This window comes from Arachis hypogaea, chromosome 19 (assembly GCF_003086295.3).
Source record: "Arachis hypogaea cultivar Tifrunner chromosome 19, arahy.Tifrunner.gnm2.J5K5, whole genome shotgun sequence".
Taxonomy (NCBI): Eukaryota; Viridiplantae; Streptophyta; class Magnoliopsida; order Fabales; family Fabaceae; genus Arachis; species Arachis hypogaea.
The window spans coordinates 119543166-119566877 of NC_092054.1; the positions used below are offsets into that span (position 1 = coordinate 119543166).

General features: G+C 40.7%; 1 protein-coding gene across 1 annotated transcript in view; it reads left to right on the forward strand.

Annotated features, from left to right (window-relative positions):
- The window catches only part of LOC112778659 (uncharacterized), a 51791-nt gene extending 39875 nt beyond the window's left edge, over positions 1-11916 (forward strand). The window contains exons 2-5 of the mRNA XM_025822958.1: positions 9688-9779; positions 9879-10047; positions 11028-11650; positions 11893-11916. Of these exons, the coding sequence (XP_025678743.1) occupies positions 9688-9779; positions 9879-10047; positions 11028-11650; positions 11893-11916 (908 nt within the window). The remainder of the gene's footprint in view (positions 1-9687; positions 9780-9878; positions 10048-11027; positions 11651-11892) is intronic.
- The last annotated feature ends 11796 nt before the right edge of the window (positions 11917-23712 follow it).

A 23712-nucleotide genomic window follows, 5' to 3' on the forward strand; every position in this document is an offset into this window, starting at 1 on the left:
GTTGTTCTTCTTGAGTTTCTTCACTCTGTCCCCATGTGGTTGATGGTTGGCTAGTGTTAACTGCTGCAACTTGGAGACTATCAATCCTCTTGGCCATTTGCTCAAATTGTTGTTGAATTTGCTGCTGCATCATCTTGTTTTGAGCTAGGATTGAATCCACTCCTTCTAGCTCCATTACTCCTCTCCTTTGTGATGGTTGGCGGCCTCTTTGATGAGCAAAGAAATATTGGTTGTTGGACACCATATCAATGAGTTCTTGAGCCTCTTCTGCAGTTTTCATGAGTTGCAAGGAACCTCCAGCTGAATGATCCAAAGCTTCCTGGGATTTCAGTGTTAAGCCTTCATAGAAGTTTTGAAGCTTCTCCCACTCATTAAACATGGCAGGGGGACATTTCCTTATCAGAGCCTTGTACCTCTCCCATGCCTCATAGATGGGTTCGGCCTCCATTTGTGTAAATGTTTGAACCTCAGCCTTTAACCTTATAATCCTCTGAGGTGGATAAAATTTTGCAAGGAACTTAGTTACCAAATCATCCCAGTTGTTAATGCTGTCCCTTGGAAACGATTCCAACCATTGAGTGGCCTTGTCCCTGAGAGAAAATGGGAATAGCATCAGTTTGTAACTGTCAGGGGGCACTCCATTAGTTTTGACAGTGTTGCATATCCTCAAGAAAGTGGATAAATGTTGGTGTGGGTCCTCAAGTGGTCCTCCACCAAAAGAGCAATTGTTCTGAACCAAAGTGATGAGTTGTGGCTTGAGTTCAAAATTGTTAGCATTGACATTTGGAGCCAAGATGCTGCTCCCACAATGTCTAGGATTTGTAAAGGTATAGGAAGCCAAAACTCTCCTCTGGGGTGGGTTGTCATTGTTGTTGTCTTCTCCACCTGGTGGATTGGTTAAATGTTCCTCCATCTCTTGGAATTCTTCGTCTGATTCCTCTTCTCCAACAATATTTTTCCCTCTTTCAGCTCTTCTTAACCTCCTGAGAGTTCTTTCGTCTTGTTCATGAAAATTGGGTATGGTTCTTCTTGTACCTGACATACAAGCAGAGCATGAGAAATGCACAAAACCAGTGACACTTCAATTTACTGCTAGATTGAAGTGTTAGTTAGTTTAAGCAAAAAATCAAACAGTTAGTGGGTTAATCAAAATTAAAGAAAAAGTGCTTGATCTAGATCACCACCTCACTTAATCATTGTCAATCTAATCAATCCCCGGCAACGGCGCCAAAAACTTGATGAGTATTTTGGGGAAAAATAAATTTCTCCCAAAACACACAAATCTAACCGGCAAGTGTACCGGGTCGTATCAAGTAATAAAAACTCACGGGAGTGAGGTCGATCCCACAGGGATTGAAGGATTGAGCAATTTTAGTTTAGTGGTTGATTTAGTCAAGCGAATCAAGATTTGGTTGGGTGATTTGTGATTTGCAGAATTTAAATTGCATGAAATTAAAGAGAGCAGGAAATTAAATTGCTGAATCTTAAAGAACAAGAAATTAAATGGCAGAAACTTAGAGTGCAAGAAATGTAAATTGTGGAATCTTAAAGTGCAAGAAATGTAAATGGCTTGAAATGTAAAGGGGATTGGGAGTTGGATTTGCAAAAATTAAACAAGGAAAAGTAAATTTGCATCAAGCAGAGAAGTAGAAGAGGGTTTGGGTTGAATCAGATCTTGAAGCAGTAAAGTAAATGAACATTAAAAGTAAGCAACAAAATGTAAATTGGGAATTTAGATCTCAGGACCCAGAGACTAGAAAACCAAGTCTAGATCTCAATGCCTTCCTAGATCCAACAAGAACAATTGCAAGGGAATTGTAAATTGCAAGAAAAGTAGATGAAGAGCAATTAACAGAAACAGAAATTCAAATTCAGTAAATAAACAGAGAGATCCAAGGATGAGATTGAAACAGAATTTCTTCAATTCTCCAACCCAAGATCCAAGACAATTGTAATTGAAATTGAAAGCAATAAAACGAAGAGGAAGAGAAGTGAATTCTCCTTCCCCAGGACAAAGAAATTAAAGATCACTCAATATCAAAAGCTCTCCGAAAACTATTATGAAAATTCCAAAAGAAAGCTCCCTGAAGAACTTGAATTCTATCCTACTTATACACTTTCTTCCAATGATCTTCAAGCCTTGAGTTGGGCCTTTGCTCTTGGTGGAATTGGGTTGAAAGAGGCCTTGGTTGATTTCTCTTGAAGTTTGGAGAAGAACCAAAGTGAACCAATTGAACCGGGTTTGAGTTTTGCAAAAGTTGGACCAAAAGTTAGAGCAAAAGTTAGGGGTCTAACTTTTGCTCCAACTTTTCATATCAGCTAACACCACTTTGCTGATATGAACGTTGGTGCCAATGTTAGGGGTCTAACTTTGGCCCTAACGTTGGCCTTGCCTTGAGTACTTGTGGCGCCAACGTTAGCCACCAAGTTAGGGGGCTAACGTTGGCGCAAACTTTTGCTCCTCCTTGTGATGTTCATGTGCCAACGTTAGCCACCAAGTTAGGGGGCTAACGTTGGCGCAAACTTTTGGTGCCCAGGGAGGTTTTCTTCATGCCAACGTTAGCCTCAAAGTTAGGGGGCTAACGTTGGCGCAAACTTTTGGTGCCAGGGATGAATTTCATGTGCCAACGTTAGCCTCAAAGTTAGGGGGCTAACGTTGGCGCAAACTTTTGGTACCCAGGGAGTGATTTTCAAGTTCCAACGTTAGCCTCCAAGTTAGGGGGCTAACGTTGGGGCTAACTTTTCAACCAAAAGTTTGTGCAAAAGTTTGATGCTAACTTTAGGTCCAGCTTTTTGCTTCCTGGTTCAAATTCACTTATTCCATTGTCCTCTCTTTACTCCTAGCCATTCCTTCTTGCTTCAACCTTTCTCCAAGCTTTCTTCACCTATAATTAATCAACCAAACACATCAAAGCTATGCTCATAATCATGAGATATTCATTCTATCATAATATGCAACAATTATAGCATAAAACCTCATGAAATGGCATGAATTCATACATGGTTGATTCAATCAAGGGTAACAAGAAAATCTACTCAATTACCTTGCTTATGGTTCAAGAAAGTGCATAATTCTAATGAAAACAAAAGAAAAAGACTAGTTAAAATAGGCTAGGATGACTTGTCATCACTACCTCAGCTGAAAGATGATCCAGACTCCTTCAATAGGAGAATGATGAGAACAAACAAGAGCCTGGATAAGATTCTAGAGGACATATGCATCCCTGGAGCCAGGTGGACCACCAGCACGAAGGGTGTTCCTAATCAACTCAAAAGAGAAGATCTCAAACCAGTGGCCAGAGGCTAGCTGGACTTCATTGGGCATTCTCTGCTGCCCACTAGCAACCGTTCTGAAGTCACTGTTAAAAGAGCAGTGATGATCCATTGCATCATGATGGGAAAAGAAGTGGAAGTTCATCAACTGATTTCAACTGAATTCTACAAAATTGCTAACAAAAATTCTAAAGAGGCCAGGTTGGCTTACCCAAGCTTGATTTCTCTGCTCTGCAAGGACGCTGGAGTAAGGATGGGAATAACTGAGTATATCTCAATTGAGAAACCAATCACCAAAGCATCAATGGAAAAACAAGCACAGGATGACCCTATCAAGAAGAAAACACAGGAATTTCTCCCAGAAATACCTTAATCTGAATATTGGGAGTATCTTGAAACATCAGTTACCAAGATGCAAGAAGCTATGGAACAAATAATAAAGGAACAGAAGGAACAAAGTCAAATTCTTTGCTACTTGATTAAAGAACAGGAAGAGCAAGGGCGTGACTTGAGGGAATTAAAGCGCCAGAAGTTATCTCTTGAAGGACCAAGCACCCCACAGATCTGAGGAACATCCACTTCCTAGAACAAAGGTTGTTAAATTCTAATTTCTGCTTTAACTCTGTGATAGTTGTCGCTATAGGAGTTTACCTTAGGAGTCATATAATAGTAATTAGTGTCTATTTTTATTTTATCTCCAATTAAGTTATAGTCTATTTTTCTCATCATTAGCAAACATGAATAAAATAGCAGATCTTTTGAATAAGAAACAATAAAATTCGAGTTTTAAAAAAAAATTCTAATTAGTAACATGTGGTGGCAATGCTTTCTGTCTTCTGAATGAATGCTTGAACAGTGCATATGTATTTTGAATTTGTTGTTTAAGACTGTTAAATATGTTGACTCTTGAAAAAATGATGAACATGAGACATGTTATTGATAATCTGAAAAATCATAAAAATGATTCTTGGAGCAAGAAAAAGCAGGAAAGAACAAAGCTTGCAGAAAAAAAAAAGAGAAAGAAAGAGAAAGCAAGCAGAAAAAGCCAAAGCTCTTAAAACCAAAAGGCAAGGGTAATAGAAAGGATCCCAAGGCTTTGAGCATCAGTGGATAGGAGGGCCTAAGGGAATAAAATCCTGGCCTAAGCGGCTAAACCAAGCTGTCCCTAACCATGTGCTTGTGGCGTGAAGGTGTCAAGTGAAAACTTGAGACTGAGCGGTTAAAGTCAAGGTCCAAAGCAAAAAAGAAGAGTGTGCTTAAGAACTCTGGACACCTCTAATTGGGGACTTTAGCAAAGCTAAGTCACAATCTAAAAGGTTCACCCAATTATGTGTCTGTGGCATTTATGTATCCGGTAGTAACACTGGAAAACAAAGTGCTTAGGGCCACGGCCAAGACTCATAAAATAGCTGTGTTCAAGCATCATCATACTGAACTAGGAGAATCAATAACACTATCTGAATTCTAAGTTCCTATAGATGCCAATCACTCTGAGCTTCAATGGATAAAGTGAGATGCCAAAACTGTTCGGAAGCAAAAAACTACTAGTCCCGCTCATCTAATTAGAATCTGAGCTTCACTCAAAAACTCTGAGATATTATTGCTTCTCAACCTATTAGTCTTCTATTTTATTTGTCTAGTTGCTTGAGGACAAGCAACAGTTTAAGTTTGGTGTTGTGATGAGCAGATATTTTATACGCTTTTTGGGGTTAATTTCATATAGATTTTAGTATGTTTTAGTTGGTTTTTAGTTTATTTTCATTAGTTTCTAGGCAAAATTCATATTTCTGGACTTTACTATGAGTTTGTGTGTTTTTCTGTAATTTCAGGTATTTTCTGGCTGAAATTGAGAGAGCTGAGCAAAAATCTGATTCAGGCTGAAAAAGGACTGCTGATGCTGTTGGATTCTGACCTCCCTGCACTCAAAATTCTGGAGCTACAGGACTCTAAATGGCGTGCTTCCAATTGAGTTGGAAAGTAGACATCCAGGGCTTTCCAGCAATATATAATAGTTCATACTTTTCTCAAGGATAGACGACGTAAACTGGCGTTCAACGCCAGCTCTCTGCCCAATTCTGGCGTCCAGCGCCAGAAACAAGTTGCAAGTTGGAGTTCAATGCCAGAAAAGGATCCAAAGCTGGCGTTGAATGCCCAAAACAGCCCCAGGCACGTGAAAGCTTTAGTCTCAACCCCAGCACACACCTAGTGGGACCCAGAAGTGGATTTCTGCATTATCTATTATAGTTCACTCATTTTCTGTAAACCTAGGTTACTAGTTTAGTATTTAAACAACTTTTAGGGACTTACTTTGTATCTCATGACATTTTAGATCTGAACTTTGTACTCTTTGATGGCATGAGTCTCTAAACTCCATTGTTGGGGGTGAGGAGCTCTGCTGTGTCTCGATGAAGTAATGCAAGTATTTTTGTTTTCCATTCAAACATGCGTGTTCCTATCTAAGATATCCATTCGCGCCTAAATATGGAGAAGGTGATGATCAGTGACACTCATCACCTTCCTCAATCCATGAACGTGTGTCTGACAATCACTTCCGTTCTACATCAGATTGAATGAATATCTCTTAGATTCCCTAATCAGAATCTCCGTGGTATAAGCTAGATTGATGGCGGCATTCATGAGGATCCGGAAAGTCTAAACCTTATCTGTGGTATTCCGAGTAGGATTCTGGGATTGGATGGCTGTGACGAACTTCAAACTCGCGAGTGCTGGGCGTAGTGACAGACGCAAAAGGATAGTAAATCCTATTCCGGCACGATTGAGAACCTGCAGATGATTAGCCGTTCGGTGACAGCGCATTTGGACCCTTTTCACTGGAAGGATGGATGGTAGCCATTGACAACGATGATCCACCTACACACAGCTTGCCATAGGAGGACGTGCATGCGTGAATTAGAAGACAGAGGAAAGCAGAGTTTCAGAAGACAAAGCATTTCCAAAACTCCAACATATTCTCCATTACTGCATAACAAGTAACCGTTAATCCATGCTCTCTTGTTTATTCGCAATTCAACTAATAAATATAATTGACTTCCTGACTAAGAATTGCAAGATAACCATAGATTGCTTCAAACCAACAATCTCCGTGGGATTCGATCCTTACTCACGTAAGGTATTACTTGGACGACCCAGTGCACTTGCTGGTTAGTGGTACGAGTTGTGAAAAGTGTGATTCACAATTCGTGCACCAAAGAGCTATGAGGGAGGAGCAACAAAGACAAGGAAGAGATATAGAAGAGCTCAAGGACATCATTGGTTCCTCAAGAAGGAAACGCCACTATCACTAAGGTGGACTCATTCCTTGTTCTCAAATTTTCTGTTTTTCGTTTTCTTTATGTTAAGTGCTTATCTATGTTAGTGTCTTATTACATGATCATTAGTATTTAGTAACCTTGTCTTAATGTTATGAATGTCCTATGAATCCATCACCTCTCTTAAATGAAAAATGTTTTTAATTCAAAAGAACAAGAAGTACATGAGTTTCGAATTTATCCTTGAACTTAGTTTAATTATATTGATGTGGAGACAATACTTTTTATTTTCTGAATGAATGCTTGAACAGTGCATATGTCTTTTGAAGTTGGTGTTTTAAAATGTTAAATATGTTGGCTCTTGAAAGAATGATGAACAGGAGACATGTTATTTGATAATCTGAAAAATCATAAAAATGATTCTTGAAGCAAGAAAAAGCAGTGAATACAATGGTTGCAGAAAAAAATGGCGAAAAAAAAATAGAAAAAGAAAAAGCAAGCAGAAAAAGCCAAAAGCTCTTAAAACCAAAAGGCAAGAGCAAAAAGCCAATAACCCTTAAAACCAAAAGGCAAGGGTAAATAAAAAGGATCCAAGGCTTTGAGCATCAGTGGATAGGAGGGCCTAAAGGAATAAAATCCTGGCCTAAGCGGCTAAACCAAGTTGTCCCTAACCATGTGTTTGTGGCGTGAAAGTGTCAAGTGAAAACTTGAGACTGAGCGGTTAAAGTCAAGGTCCAAAGCAAAAAAGAGTGTGCTTAAGAACCCTGGACACCTCTAATTGAGGACTTTAGCAAAGCTGAGTCACAATCTGAAAAGGTTCACCCAGTTATGTGTCTGTGGCATTTATGTATCCGGTGGTAATACTGGAAAACAAAGTGCTTAGAGCCACGACCAAGACTCATAAAGTAGTTGTGTTCAAGAATCAACATACTAAACTAGGAAAATTAATAACACTATCTGAACTCTGAGTTCCTATAGATGCCAATCATTCTGAACTTCAATGGATAAAGTGAGATGCCAAAACTATTCAAGAGGCAAAAATCTACAAGTCCCGCTCATCTGATTGGAGCTATGTTTCATTGATATTTTGGAATTTATAGTATATTCTCTTCTTTTTATCCTATTTGATTTTCAGTTGCTTGGGGACAAGAAACAATTTAAGTTTGGTGTTGTGATCAGCAGATAATTTATACGCTTTTTGGCATTATTTTTAGTATATTTTCAGTATGATTTAGTTAGTTTTTAGTATATTTTTATTAGTTTTTATGTTAAATTCACATTTCTGGACTTTACTATGAGTTTGTCTTTTTCTGTGATTTCAGGTATTTTCTGGTGGAAATTGAGGGACTTGAGCAAAAATCAGATTCAGAGGTTGAAGAAGGACTGTTGATGCTGTTGGATTCTGACCTTCCTGCACTCAAAGTGGATTTTCTGGAGCTACAGAACTCCAAATGGTACGCTCTCAACGGCGTTGGAAATTAGACATCCAAGGCTTTCTAGAAATATATAATAGTCTATACTTTGCCCGAGTTTAGATGACGCAAAAGGGCGTTAAACGCCAGTTCTACGCTGCAGTCTGGAGTTAAACGCCAGAAACACGTCACGATCCAGAGTTGAACACCAAAAACACGTTACAACTTGGCGTTCAACTCCAAAAGAAGCCTCTGCACGTGTAAACTTCAAGCTCAGCCCAAGCACACACCAAGTGGGCCCCGGAAGTGGATTTATGCATCAATTACCTACTTCTGTAAACCCTAGTAACTAGTTTAGTATAAATAGGACTTTTTACTATTGTATTAGACATCTTGGGACGTCTAGTTCTTAGATCATGGGGGCTGGCCATTTGGCCATGTTTGAACCTTTCACTTATGTATTTTTCAATGGTAGAGTTTCTGCACTCCATAGATTAAGGTGTGGAGCTCTGCTGTTCCTCATGATTTAATGCAAAGTACTACTGTTTTATATTCAATTCAACTTATTCCGCTTCTAAGATATCCATTCGCACCCAAGAACATGATGAATGTGATGATTATGTGACGCTCATCATCATTCTCACTTATGAACGCGTGCCTGACAAACACTTCCGTTCTACATGCAAACAAGCTATAATGAGTATCTCTTAGATATCTAATACAGAGGACCGAGTCCGAGATATTAGAATCTTCGTGGTATAAGTTAGAACCCATGGATGGCCATTCCTGAGATCCAGAAAGTCTAAACCTTGTCTATGGTATTCCGAGTAGGATCTGGGAAGGGATGGCTGTGACGAACTTCAAACTCGCGAGTGCTGGGCGTAGTGACAGACACAAAAGGAGGGTGAATCCTATTCCAGTATGATCGAGAACCTCCAGATGATTAGCCGTGCCGTGACAGAGCATTTGGACCTTTTTCACAGAGAGGATGGGATGTAGCCATTGACAACGGTGATGCCCTATATAAAGCTTGTCATGGAAAGGAGTAGGAATGATTGGATGAAGACAGCAGGAAAGCAGAGGTTCAGAGGAATGAAAGCATCTCTATACGCTTATCTGAAATTCTCACCAATGATTTGCATAAGTATTCCTATCTTTATTTCTGTTTATTTATTATTATTATTATTCGAAAACTCCATAACCATTTGATATCCGCCTGACTGAGATTTACAAAATGACCATAGCTTGCTTCATACCAACAATCTCCGTGGGATCGACCGTTACTCACGTAAGGTTTTATTACTTGGATGACCCAGTACACTTGCTGGTTAGTTGTATCGAAGTTGTGATAAATTATGAATTAAGATTAGAGCACCAAGTTTTTGGAGCCATTACCAGGGATCACAATTTTGTGCACCATTATACTGGTTATTTTCAGATCCATATTGCTCTAGAAGATCAGAAGAAAATAACTTTTACATGCTCCTTTGGAACGTATGCATATAAGAGAATGCCTTTTGGTTTATGTAATGCACCGGCTACGTTTCAAAGGTGCATGATGAGTATCTTCTCGGATCTTCTTGAGCACTGTATGGAAGTCTTTATGGATGACTTTAGTGTCTATAGTGATTCTTTCGACCTTTGTTTGGATAATCTTGCTAGAGTATTAGAAAGATGTGCCAGTTCAAACCTTGTGGTTAATTTTGAAAAATATCATTTTATGGTAAATCAAGGTATTGTTCTAGGCCATGTTGCTTCTAATACTGGTATATATGTTGATCCTGCAAAAGTAGATGTTATTTCTGGTTTACCTTACCCCTCCTCTGTGAGCGAAGTCCATTCTTTTCTTGGTCATGCAGGTTTCTACCGGTGTTTTATCAAGGACTTCAGTAAGGTTGCACTACCCCTTTCCCGTCTACTGCAGAAAGACGTAGATTTTGACTTGAGTGAAGACTTTAAGGAAGCATTTGACAAGCTGAAGATTCCCTTGACCCAAGCTCCTATTGTCAGAGGGCCTGACTGGAGTAGGCCGTTCGAGATCATATGCGATGCATCCAACTATGCGGTAGGAGCGGCGTTAGCTCAACACGAATGTAAGGATCCTTATATTATTGCTTATGCTTCTAAAACTTTAGATGGTGCTCGGTCTAATTATACTACCACTAAAAAGGAACTGTTAGCCATTATTTTTGCTTTGGATAAATTCCGAGCTTATTTACTTGGAACAAAAGTGGTAGTATATTCATGCGGCTTTGAAATACTTGCTAGCTAAGAAAGAGTCTAAACCAAGGTTCATCCGTTGGATATTGTTATTGCAAGAGTTTGATTTAGAGTGGTTCCCAAAATTTGGTGGCAGACCACTTGAGTCACCTAGAATATATTAAAAGTGACTCCACTCCTATCAATGATGCATTTCCACTTGATAGGTTGCAAACAATATCTGAGGTGGTTCCTTGGTATGCACCCATTGCTAATTATTTGGTTAGTCGTACCTTCCCTCCAAATTTTTCTAAACATCAAAAGGACAAGCTTAAGAGCGAGTCCAAGTATTATATATGGGATGACCCATATTTGTGGAGATGTGGTGCGGACCAAATAATTAGAAGGTGTGTTCCACAATCTGAAATTCAGTCTATTTTAGAGGCATGCCACTCTTTTGAGAGTGGTAGTCACTTTGGTCCTCAAAGAACTGTAAGAAAAATTTTAGTCTGTGGATTTTGGTGGCCCACACTTTTTAAGGATGCTAATATTTTCTGTGACTCTTGTCACCAATGCCAAAGGTTTGGAAATATATCTAAGAGTGATGAGATGCCCCAACAACTCATGTTGTTTTGTGAAATTTTTTTTGCTTGGGGTATTGACTTCATGGGTCCATTTCCAAACTCAAATGGTTTCTTATATATTATGTTAGCTGTTGATTATGTTTCTAAATGGCTGGAAGCAATTCCTACCCATACTAATGATGCTAACGTGGTTGTTTCTTTTGTTAGGAATAATATTATTTGTCGCTTTGGATCACCACGAGCAATCGTGAGTGATCAAGGCTCTCATTTTTGTAACAGAGGATTGACAGGTTTGATGAAGAAACATGGCATCATTCACAAGGTGGCAACGACTTACCATCCCCAAACAAATGACCAAGCCGAGGTGTCTAATAGAGAGATCAAGCGCATACTCGAAAAGATTGTTAAACCTCAGAGAAGAGACTGGAGATCTAGGCTTGGAGATACACTATGGACTTATCGGACTGCATATAAGACACCCATCGGCATAAGTCCGTTCCGCCTAGTCTATGCAAAGGCTTCTCACCTTCCAGTAGAGGTGAAACACAAAGCTTACTGGGCTATGAAGGAATGCAGCTCAGGATTGGGAGGAGCCAGAATTGAAAGAAAATTACAACTGGAGAAATTGGAGTGCCTTCGGCTAGAAGCGTATGAAAACTCAAGGCTCTACAAAGAAAAGGAGAAGGCGGTACATGACAAGAACATCAAGAGAAGAGAGTTTAGAGCTGGGGATCAAGTCCTTCTCTACAACTCAAGGTTGAGGTTAATGCAGGGCAAGCTAAGGTCAAAGTGGGATGGACCCTACATGGTAGAGAAGGTGGAACCGTATGGAGTTGTCCACCTAAGTCACCCCTCAAGCCCTACCTTCTTCAAAGTCAATGGCCACCGTTTGAAGCTATATCATGGTGCGAAGGTAAAGAACAACAAAGAGCTGGAGATCTTCCTTGATGAATCCACATTTGACGATATATTTTGGATTGATTTGAGTGGATTTCATAATATAAACCCACATTTATTCATCTAAATAGCATGCTTTTGAGATTTCCTCATAAATTGTGCTTGAAAGTAAAAACATGCTCTTTTGTGCTTAATTTAGTAAATTTTATTCACTTTAATCCCATTTGGTACTTTGATATATTTGTTAAGTGATTTCAGGTTTCCAAGGCAAGTATGGGATGAAGAAGTGAGAAGAAGAGCATGCAAAAGAGAAGAAACCATGAAGGAAATGGAGTTTGGAAGATTCTGCGTCCGTGCGTGCGCACAGTGATGCATGCACGCGCAAAAGTGCGAGCTTGGCAATGCGTACGCGTGATCCACGCGTACGCGTAAGGATGAATTTCGCCAAGTGACGCGTACGCGTGACCCACGCGTATGCGTGACCCGTGTCACGTGAGCTCATTAATTGTAAATCACTGGGGGCAAATTCTGGGCCTCCAAAACCCAGTCCAACTCATTTCTAAAGCTATTTCAACCCAAAGTGAAGAGGAATGAAGATGGGGCAATTAGGTTTAGCTTTTCTATGTTTTTCTCTTAGTTTTCTAGAGAGAGAAGCTCCCTCCTCTCTTTAGAATTACGGTTTTCTTAGTAAATTTTCCTTTAATTTCAGCTTTTAATTCTTGTTCTCATGTAGTTTCATTTATCTTTCTATGCTTTATTGTCTTAGTTCTCTTAGTTTTTCTTCTTAATTTTCCATTTTTGTCATTTTTATGTTTATGGATACTCTTGTTAATTTTAATTTCAATTAATGCAAATTTATGTTTTCATGTTGATTGTTGCTTCCTTTAGTTGTTATTATTATTTTCTTACTTTTGGTAGTTAGATTTTATTTTTAATGCTATTTAATATTATTTTATTTTTATGCATACCAAGTGTTTGATAAAATGCTTGGCTTAGTATTTACTTAGTTTTTTTTACTCTTGGCTTGGAATTGAGAACTTTTGGTGACCCTTGAGTCATTGATGTCCATTCTTGATTGATATATTAAAGTAATTAGTTGATTTGGTTTCCTCTAACACTAAGTCTCTCATTAATAGAGTTGACTATGACTTGAGGATTGAAATCAATTATGGCCATTTGACTTATCCTCGATGTAGGGTTGACTAAGTAGGATTAACTCTTCATAATCATCATGTGTTTATGGTCAATGGCTAGGATAGGTAACCTTGACCCTCAATCCATGCCAAGAGGTTTTTAATGCATTTGATTAATTGCATTTGAATTTAATTGCTTTCATTTAATTTATTGCGTGTTTATTTACTTTCTTGCTATCTACATTACTTGCCTTTCTTGCCATCATAGCCAATAATTAAACATTTCATTGCAACTCCTAAGGAAGACGACCCGAGACTTAAAACTCTTAGTTTATATTGGTTTTGAATTGTGATAATCCTCTGAATTAAATTTGATTGTTGGCCAATTGTTGGGTTGGGAACTATACTTGCAACGCCAATTGAATTTTGAGAAAAATTTCTAACCCACTTTAGGCCTTCATCAATAACGCTGAGACTTTAGCAAATTAACCTTGTTGGGATTTGTTAAAACCCTAGACTTGAACTTCTGTGAAGTTGGAGAATTAGGATTGCCTAATAAGTTCATATTTCTTTATATAGTATTTATTTGGAACTATTACCCTACTGGGAACCTTCGGATTCTCACCCATCGTGGTTTTTCTATTTTTCAAATACAGGGGGTGACGCACATCGCTGAGTGTGCGGGATTCTGTTTGGCAAAATGAAGGAGACTCTTTTGAAGTTCATTTTTATTTATTTAGAGTTTTCTCCAGTTTTGAAATCTTTTTTGTATATTCCTATTAGAAGTTTTTATTTGGAGAAACAGGAATATTCTGGTGTAATATTCTAGTGCTTTTTTTTACGGGTCAAGACTAGTAATTATTAACTATCTTATTTCAGAACTTACGTACCTATATATATAAACCTGTTTTGCTTTTGTATATGATGTTCACTTGTGTTAACGTGATTCGAGTGTGATTAACTACTGTTAATTGTTTAAAAATTTTCTTCATAGGCTCCTAGTTATATTATTATTCTTCAAATATTATATACATATCTTCCTTTTAGGTGTCGTAATGGTTCGCCACCTTTTGATTTTACGATTTAATCGTAAAGTTCTGTGTAATAGGGTATTACAGAAAGCTTGAAGAGTGAAGACAACATACTTTTCTATGGTTGTTCTTCTCTGAAGTTGTGTAATAATTTTATTATCATTGTAAAATAGTGAAAATAAGTATATGTATGATTATGTTCAATGTAAATGCTAGTACATAGAACTCAAATATTATATGCAATCACATTCAGGGATGAATCCAACGAAGGGCAAGCATAGACTTTGCCCCAACCTTTTTTGAACAAAATTAATCATTTTAAGTATATAAAGTTACTATATACTATATAATTTTATTTTTTATTTAAAAATTTAATAAGTAATTGTCTTATATAAATAATTAAATTATTAAACTAAAAAATAAGTAATAATCTTTAAATTGAAAAAAATATTATTGCTAATCACTTTTGGATTAAATAAATTTTCAAATCTTTTAAAATTTAAACTTTACTTTTCAAATATTTTTTCTCTTAATTTTTATACCTATTATCATATAAAAATAGTTTAATATTTATAATAACTAAAAGAATCTTTATATATTATAGTACATACATAAAAATAAATTATTTTAAAAGTTATTTATTTTTCTAATGATATAAAAATTGTAACATATTAAGTAAATTCATTTAAATGATTATAGTTTTTATGTTTTATTCACGAATATATTTTAAATACATATAAAAAAATTATTAGAACAACTTATTTATATTATTTTATAGTATTTTTTTATAATACAAAACATAAAATATAATTTATTGTCATAATAATACTTAATAAAATAAATTAATTAAAGAAATAGATAATTTTTATCTTTTATCGAATCTAAAATAAAAAACAAAATTGATAAGAATTAAGATAACTTTTTTATATAACAAACACTTATTAGTATTTTTAAAATAAAAAATATTAATCATGATTGTATATATTACTAAATATATAATATTATATTTGATTATACAATATTTTAATTTTTAGTCCTTCTTCTACCAAATTTCTGTATTCTTCTCTGATCACATCAAATTGTAGTTTTACAATCACAAAACATATTTTATTGGATGTTACTATTTTAATTTTCTACATTTAAAACCTACTTCTTAGATTAGATATGTAGGCTTGTTATTGATATTATATTTAATAAAATATTTTATTTTGTAGTAATTAATTTTAGTATATTTATATTATATACAAATAATAATAATTGTCTTAAAAAATAATTTAAGATTTTAGAAGAAAAGATAGATTGTTAGCCTTAATAAAATGAATATAATATAATTAAAAAATGAGTTACGATTTTAGCGGCGTAAGATTTCGGATTTTTAAAAATTAAATAATTAGTTATTTATGAGTTATTATGTTTGTTAAGATTTTATTTTTAAAAAAAAATTATTTTACCAAAAATAATTAAATAAAATTTTATGATCATTAAAATTTAATTTAATTATGACTTATTCTATTAATTTAAATTATTTATTAAAAATTATTTTAATAAATAAAAAATTAAATTGATTATTATTATTATTATTATTATTATTATTATTATTATTATTATTATTATTATTATTATTATTATTATTATTATTATATATAATGAAAGGTTCTAACGTAGCCTTCAAAGAAACGAAAGTGTACGAGATGTCTCTGGTACGGGTTTGAAGGGTAAATCGGGAACCTTCGGATCAAGGCTGAAGCCGGGTCGCTTGACTGGAGCAATGGGGTGAGGTACCTGCAAAGACACTCCGATGCTCAAGTCAAAATGGATCTAAGAGGTATAAGGTATGTGGAATTAATGAATACCTGGAGGGGCTTGGGTCCCCTATTTATAGGTGGTGATGAGTATCTTATCTTATCTTATCTGGTTAAGATAAGATGGACTAGTGAATTCGAAAGTTGGTTAGGAGCTCTGGAGGGCCGGTTTTTGGGCCTTTTGAGCGAGGTGCGGGTCGGACCCGGGTAGCCGGGGTCGGGTGCAGTCCCGGGTCCGGGATCTGTGGTTCTGATCCGTAACAGTTGCCCCTGCAGAGGGAGAGCGAGCGAGGTCGGTCTGTCGCTGGGAGATATTACTTTTATCGTGGGCTAGGCTTTTGGCCTTTCTCGAAAGGTCGTTTGGTTCTTTTGAGAGGAGGTCGGTGCCTCGGTTTCGTTCTGTGGAAGATTCGTCTGACCGTTTTGGTCTGTCATGACTCTTCCGTGTCTGCTGCGCCCGTTGCGTTCTTCGAGGCACGATTTATTAGTTTGTCTTTCTGAGGGGGCATTTATTGTGAGGGGACGTTTTCCTCTATTGCCCTTATGTTTCCTTTTCTTTCCAGGGGTATTTGCATTATTTTGCTTTTTTCGAAACCGTTTTGGTTTTCTTCCTTCAGTTCCCTCTTCGTTTCTTTCTTCCTTTAGTTCCCTCTTCATTTCTCTATTGCTTTTCTTCTTCGAAAGAGCTTTTTCTTCTTTTCCTTTAGCATTCTGTGGCTTTGGTTGATCTTCTGCCGTGGCATTTTCTCCTCCGGTTTATTTCCTTGCATTTATCAGGTTGGTGTTCTTCTGCTTCTTTTTGTTTCCTCTTGTGATTTATGCTTTGTCTTCCTTTGTATTTTGTTTTGTCTCTACTTAGTGTAGATTAGAATTGTTTTTTTTTTTTGGTGTATGATGGCATTGCATTATGGTAGATAGTTCTTATTGGGGTAGTGGGTTTTGTAAGGGGGACGAGTGCCACCGTATAATTGGTGGTGTCTAGTGGTGTCTGTTTGGTTTGATCCACCGTTTTCTGCCGCGGGGTTTGGCTGACGGTGGTGTTCGTCGGCTATTTTAGGTATGGCTCGTCGAAGGACTGAGAGTGTGAGGGCTTCGGTGGCCCCGGCGGGGGTGTCCCCGACCTTTTCTCTTGGGTCACTAGTGACGTGTGGGGGACGCCGTCGCGGATGACGGAGGAGGACCTCCAACGGCTCCGTGATCAAGGAGCTGTTTGTGGGGGTGGCGACGCCGAACGCCATTACGAGCTTTCCCTCCCTGGGGTTGACGAGAGGGTTTGCTAAACCAATCTCGACTCCCCGAGTGTGCCAGATTGGATGTGGGTCTACGAGGCGATGTTTACCCGGCTTGGCGTTCGGCTCCCCTTTTCTCCATTTGTTCAGCGGTTATTGAGCCGGTGCTCCGTGGCGCCGTCCCAGCTACATCCGAATAGTTGTGTGGCAATACGGTCCTTCGAGCTTGTTTGCGAGTTTTTGGAGCTTCCTACTTCGGTGAACGTTTTTCTTTTCCTCTTTTTTTGTACCCTTCCGACCAAGGAGGGGAAGCATAAGAAGGGGTATGTGTCTTTTAGAGCTCAGCCTCATCGTCGGTTCTTCAGTTTGTATGAAGATTCCTTTCATGGTTTTAAGAGTGGATATTTTAAGGTTCGTCCCGCAAGAGGGCATCATCCTTTTTGGTTGACATTGGAGGGTGAGCGGCGGTTTCCCACCTATTCGAATTTTAAGGCGGGGCCGTCGATTTTTACTCGGGTTATGCAAGAGTTCCTGACTTCGGAGGAACGGGATGTCGCTCTTGTATTATGGCAATTATTTGGGGAGCGCCCTCTTAATCCTCGGGATGTGATGGGAGATCCGGTTGCTTGTCGGTCATATGTTGGTGTGTGTCTGTCCTTTTCTTGGTTTTTATGTTTTGTTTTTCCGTTTTTGTAACTTGGGATTCCTTTTTTGTTTTCTTTCAGTTGAGATGGCTGGTGGTTTGACTTCCTTAGCACGGCTGAAGGCAGCGATGGGCCGGGAGAAGGGGTCGTCGTCTCCGGCTACTCCTGTTTCCAATCCCGCCGTGGGGTCTCAGGCTGCTTCTCAAGAGGTAGTTTCTTCGGGTGTGCGGACCGATGCTCATATTTCTCCTGGTCCTACGAACTCGCCTGAAGTCGTCGTGGTGACGGCCGCTGAGGCTTCTCGGAAGAGAAAGAGGCCTGAGGAGCCGAGCAGCGAGACTTTTGAGGATGAGGGTCTTGTGCCTAGTGTGATGGATCGACGTTTCGATGCCCCGGGGTTCATTGATCAACACTTGATGCTGGTACGGAGCCATTTTTTGATGGCTATGATGTTTTGTTCCGGGCCAAGTCAGTGTATCGTGCTCTCCTTCGGTCTGCCGTTGTTGTTCGGAAAGCTGAGCCCGTGATGGCTCAGGTCGGTTTGTTGGATAAGAAGCTCCGCCACTCTCAGGCTGAGGTGGCTAAGCTGAAGGAGAAGCTTAAGGCTGCCGAAGTTGCGAAGGAGAAGGCGGTGAAGTCTTCTGAGGAAGCCGGGGCGGAGATTCTCCGACTTTCCGAGGTCGAGACTTGACTTCTTTCTCAATTGGCAGAGGAGCGGCAGCAGGCTTCTGATGCGGGTTCTCAAGCTACCGTGCTTCTCAGTGAGTCGGAGACTTTGAAGGCCGAGGTTTCTGCCTTGAAGAAGGAGAAGACGGAGTTACTGGCTGATGCAAAGGATGCGATTGCAGCTACTGAGGAGACTATGAGGGCTCAGGCTTTAGTGTTGGCTTCGGATGTGGATGTGTCCGTGATGGGAGCTTTTAAGACTGTTCGCGACGGCCAGATTGTCGACCTCGAGTAGTTTTCTATCTTTGTTTTTTGGATTTTATTTTGAACTGTTTTGAATATTTTGGATGGCCAGGGGCCATGTAATTGTTACTTCGTAACATCAGACTCTGCTTAATGGTATTTTCGGCCGTTCGAGCCTTTTGTATGTTCCGTTTCAAAGTATTTTCAGCCGTTTGGGCCTTTGGTATGTTCCGTTTTAAGCTATTCCGTGTGTTTTATTTGTTCCCTCGGACCGTCGTTTGGTCGGGTTTTTCTTGGATATCCGTGTGTTAGGCCTGGGGGTGATCAGTCCCCCGGTCGTGGCCGTGACTTTGTTCCGTATTTGGGACACTTTAGAAAGGTAGAAATAGCTTTTAATGGAATTTTTATTGATGGTTAGGCCTCATTAAAACCCTCCATTTTTTTTGGGGAAAGAGTACTCGGGTTTGATACTTAAGCGAAAATTAAAATTCACGAGTCGTAAAATGGGAAGATACATAAATAAATAAAGGACAAGGAGGGTGACCTAGTTAGGTCGGCCTAAGTGTAGTATCGCCGTAAATTGGCGGCGTTCCAGGTCCTTGGGACTTCATCGCCGTTAAGTCGTTCGAGTTTATATGCTCCCTTTCCGATTAACGCCTTGATTTTGTATGGTCCTTCCCAGTTGGGAATGAGTTTCCCTTCTCCTGGGGTCGGGGGACCGATATCGTTTCGTCGTAGGACGAGGTCGTCGGTTGCGAATTCTCGTCGGACGACGCCATGGTTGTATCTTAAGCTGATTCTCTGTTTTAGGGCTAGCTTTTTGATATGAGCTATACTTCTTTCTTCGTCGATGAGATCTCGTTCTGCTTCTTTGTCATAACCGCCGACCGTTTTTCTGGGGCTTGGGTCTCCGATTTCTACCGGGATGACTGCCTCCACACCGTATGTTAATCGGAAGGGTGTTTCTCCTGTGGTCGTTTGCGGTGTGGTTCGGTATGACCATAGGACCAATCCGAGTTCGTCGGCCCATAATCCTTTAGCTTCGTCGAGCCGCTTCTTGAGTCCTTTGATGATTATTTTGTTTGCGGATTCCACCTGTCTGTTTGTTTGGGGGTGTTCTACCGAGCTAAAACGGTGAGATACGCGTAGCCCTTCTAAAAATTCTCTGAATTTCTTGTCAGCAAATTGGGTTCTTTTGTCCGAGATAACGATCTCGGGGATCCCGAATCGGGTGATTATCTGTTGCCAGAGGAATTTTTGGCACTGAGTTGCCGTTATAGAGGCTAGGGGTTCAGCTTCGATCCATTTGGTGTAATAGTCTATGGCGACGATGAGATACCTGAGTTGGCCGGGTGCCGTAGGGAAGGGCCCGACGAGGTCGATACCCCAGGTGCCAAATGGCAGTTCTGCCGATATGATGCTGAGCTGGTGAGGGGCGACTTGGTGGATATTGGCGTGCCTTTGGCATTTATCACAGTTTTTGACTATTTGTATGGAGTCTCGGATAATTGTGGGCCAGAAGTAGCCTGCCCTGATGATTTTTTGGGCTAACGTTTTAACTCCGACGTGGTAGCCGCAACAACCTTCGTGGATTTCGCGGAGTATGTACTCTGTGTCCCCGGGTTCGATGCATTTGAGCAGGGGTTGCGAGAATCCGCATTTGTATAGTTGTCCTGCGACGATGGTATAGTTGGCGGCTTCCCTTTTTATTCGCTTTCCCTCTTTCGGGTCTAGTGGTGGAGTTCCGTCGATGAGGTACTGTAGAATAGGATAGGTCCAGGATTCCCGGTTCGAGGATGTCAGATGGGCGTTGGTTGTTGTTGACACGGAGGGTGACCTAACGACTTCCTGAATTAGCGATTTGTTACCGTTTCCTGGTTTGGTACTGGCTAGTTTGGAAAGTAGGTCTGCCCTGGCGTTTCGTTCCCTAGGAATGTGTTGTATGGTAATCTGCTCGAACCCTTCTTTCAGTTTATTTACCTTGGTGAGGTATTGCTGGAGTAGGGGATCTCGTGTCTAGTAGTCTCCGTTAATTTGGGAACTGACTACCTGCGAATCGGTATTTACCTCTAGGATCTTTGCCCCGACTTCCCGCACTAGGGCTAGGCCTGCCAAGAGGGCCTCGTATTCTGCTTGGTTGTTCGATACTGGGAATTCGTATCGTACTGACTGTTCGATTGTGATCCCGTTTTGGTTTTCAAGTATGACTCCGGCGCCTCCGTGGGTGACGTTTGACGAGCCGTCGACGTGTAGTTTCCACGATTCAGGGGCGAGCTTTCCCGGAGTCATCTCGGCGATAAAATCGGCCATGGCTTGTGCTTTGATTGCGTTTCGGGGTTCGAATTTAATCTAGAATTGGGATAGCTCGATGGACCATGCTAGCATTCTTCCCGACAAATCGGGTTTCTGTAATACCTGCTTGACCGCTTGATCGGTTCGGACCGTCACGGAGTGAGCTTGGAAGTATTGTCGTAGGCGCCGGGAGGCTGTAAGGAGTGCGAAAGCTAGCTTTTCTAATCGTGAGTATCGAGCTTCCGCATCTTGTAAGAATTTGCTTATGAAGTATACGAGTTTTTGTTCTTTTTTCTCGTCTTCACGGATGAGTGCTGCTGCAAGTGCCTCTTCCGTTATGGAGAGGTATAGGTATAGTGTTTTCCTTGTTTGGGGTTTGGCGAGGATTGGTGGTTCTGCTAGGACTTTTTTGAAATGTTGGAATGATTCTTCAAATTCCGTTTCCCATTTGAAAGGGGCTCCTTTTCTCATCAGTTTGAAGAAAGGGATCGCTTTTTGAGCTGATGCCCCGAGAAAGCGTGATAACGCTGTTAGTCGGCCGGTGAGCTTTTGGATGTCTTTAAGGTTTTTTGGGCTCGTCATCTCGAAGACGGCGCGACATTTCTTCGGGTTTGCTTCAACTCCACGTTGCGTGATCATAAAACCGAGGAATTTCCCTGCCTCCATCCTGAAGGCACATTTTGATGGGTTGAGTCGCATTTGGTGCTTTCGTAGCGTGTTCATTATGACCTTGAGGTCGTCGGTGAGTTGTTCGCTAGATTCGGTCTTAGCGAGCATGTCGTCTATGTAGACTTCTAGTTTGCTTCCGGATAGGTTTTGGAATATCTTGTTGACAAGTCTTTGATAGGTGGCTCCGGCGTTTTTCAGGCCGAAAGGCATCACTGTGTAGCAGTATGTCCCGTCTGGGATGATGAACACTGTTTTCTCTTCGTCTGGTCGGTGCATCGGGATCTGATTGTAGCCGGAATATGCGTCCATGAAGCTGAGGTATCGGTGGCCGGATGCGGCATCTACTAGTCCGTCGATGTTTGGTAGGGGAAAGGCGTTCTTTGGGTAGGCTTTGTTGAGGTCCGTGCAGTCGACGCACATTCGCCATTTTCCATTAGATTTTTTTACTAGCACGACGTTGGCTAGCCAAGTCGTGTAGGGGAATTCCCTGATGAAGTTGGCTTCGAGTAGGGCTTTAACTTGCTTTTTGATCTCGACGGCTCGGTCTGGTGACATTTTCCGTCTCCTTTGTGCCACTGGTTTAGCTTTGGGATCCACAGCTAGCCGGTGGGACATTAGGTCGGGGTTTATTCCCGGCATGTCGGCTGGTGTGAATGCGAACAAATCTCTGTTTTGCTTCAAGAGTTGGGAGAGTTCTTCTTTGAGATCATATGGGAGGTTCCTATTAATGAAGGTGTATTCCTCTTTGCTTGGCCCTATTTGCAGTTTTTCCATGTCTCCTTCTGGCTCTGGCCTGGGTTGGCCGTCTTGTCGAGCATCCAGATCGGCTAGGAATACTCCGGCCGCATCTCGGGATTTCTTCCTTCGGGCTAGGCTGGTGTTGTCGCATTCGGCTGCGACTTCTCGGTCCCCGTGGATGGTACCGACGGAGCCGTCGTCGGTTCTAAACTTCATGAGGAGGTATTTGGTAAAGATGACTGCGGAGAAGTCGTTGATTGTTTTTCTTCTGAGAATCACGTTATAGGCTGTGGAGTCTTTTAGGACTACGAATTCAGATAGGATTGTCTTCTTTTGGTTGCTTGTTCCTATGGTGATGGGAAGGGTGGTTGAGCCATTTGGTTTGAGAAAGTTGTCTCCGAGTCCCGTGACACCGTTGCGGTGTGTTTGGAGGTTGTCGTTGTGGAGCCCAAGCTTATCGAAGGCTCCTCGGAAGAGGATGTTCGAGTCTGCCCCGGTGTCCACCAGTATCCTTCGTACTAGTCCTGTTCCGATTCTAGCCGAGATGACAAAGGGGGCATCTTCAGCCGAGGTGCCGTGATGGCAATCCTCTGGTAAGAAGGTTATCGTGTTGTCGGCCGCAATGGTTGGAGTCTGGTTTCTGACAGCCATTACTTTGAGATCTTTTTTCATTGTTAGTTTCGACTTGCTCGATATGTCCTTTCCGTGATGATGTTTACTATGATGGTTGGGTCGTCTTCTGGGCTTTCCCTGGGGGGTTGCTTTTGGGTTCTCGGGTTACGCCCGTCTTTTTCCGGCGACCTGTCTCTTTCCACACATCTTGGTTCTCTGATGATTTTGGCAAATTCTGGGAGTTTGCCGTCTCGTATGGCTTGTTCGAGGGCGTCTTTAAGGTCAAAACAATCTTGTGTTTTGTGACCATAACCTCGGTGGTAGTCGCAGTAGAGGGTTTTGTTGCCTCCCGTCCTTTCTTTGAGTTGTCGAGCTTTCGGAATGATGCCTCGATCTGCTATTTGGTGGTATATTTCGATAATGGGTGCTGTCAGGGGCGTGTAATTAGAGAATTTGCCAATTCTCGGTGGTCGGTTTGTGTTTGTCGGTCTGGGGTGGTCCCTTTGATTCTCTCTGGGTGGTGGATTTTGGTGAGAAGTCGAGTTGCCATGTTGGGTGTTGTCGTGCTGCCGTTTGTTAGCAGCGACAACCTGGCTGACTTCTTCGTCATTGATGTAATCTTTGGTGACATTCTGGATCTCGTGCATGGTCCATACTGGTTTGGTGGTGAGGTGTTTGCGAAAATCTTCGTTCATGAGTCCGTTGGTTAAGCAAAGTCTTGCGACGGAATCCGTGAGTCCGTCGACCGTTAGGCATTCGTCGTTGAAGCGGTCGAGGCATTTCCTTGTGGATTCTTCTTGTTTTTGTGTGACCCCTAGCAAGCTGATGGGGTGTTTGGCTTTGGTGATTCTAGTTGTGAATTGGGCCATGAACTTTCATGTTATATCGTGGAAACTGGCTATGGATCCGTTTGGGAGGGCGTTGAACCATTTGATTGCCGGCCCTGCCAGGGTTACCGGGAAGGCTCTGCATCGGACCGCGTCGGCCGCTCCTTCTAGGTTCATCCTAGCCTCGAAGGC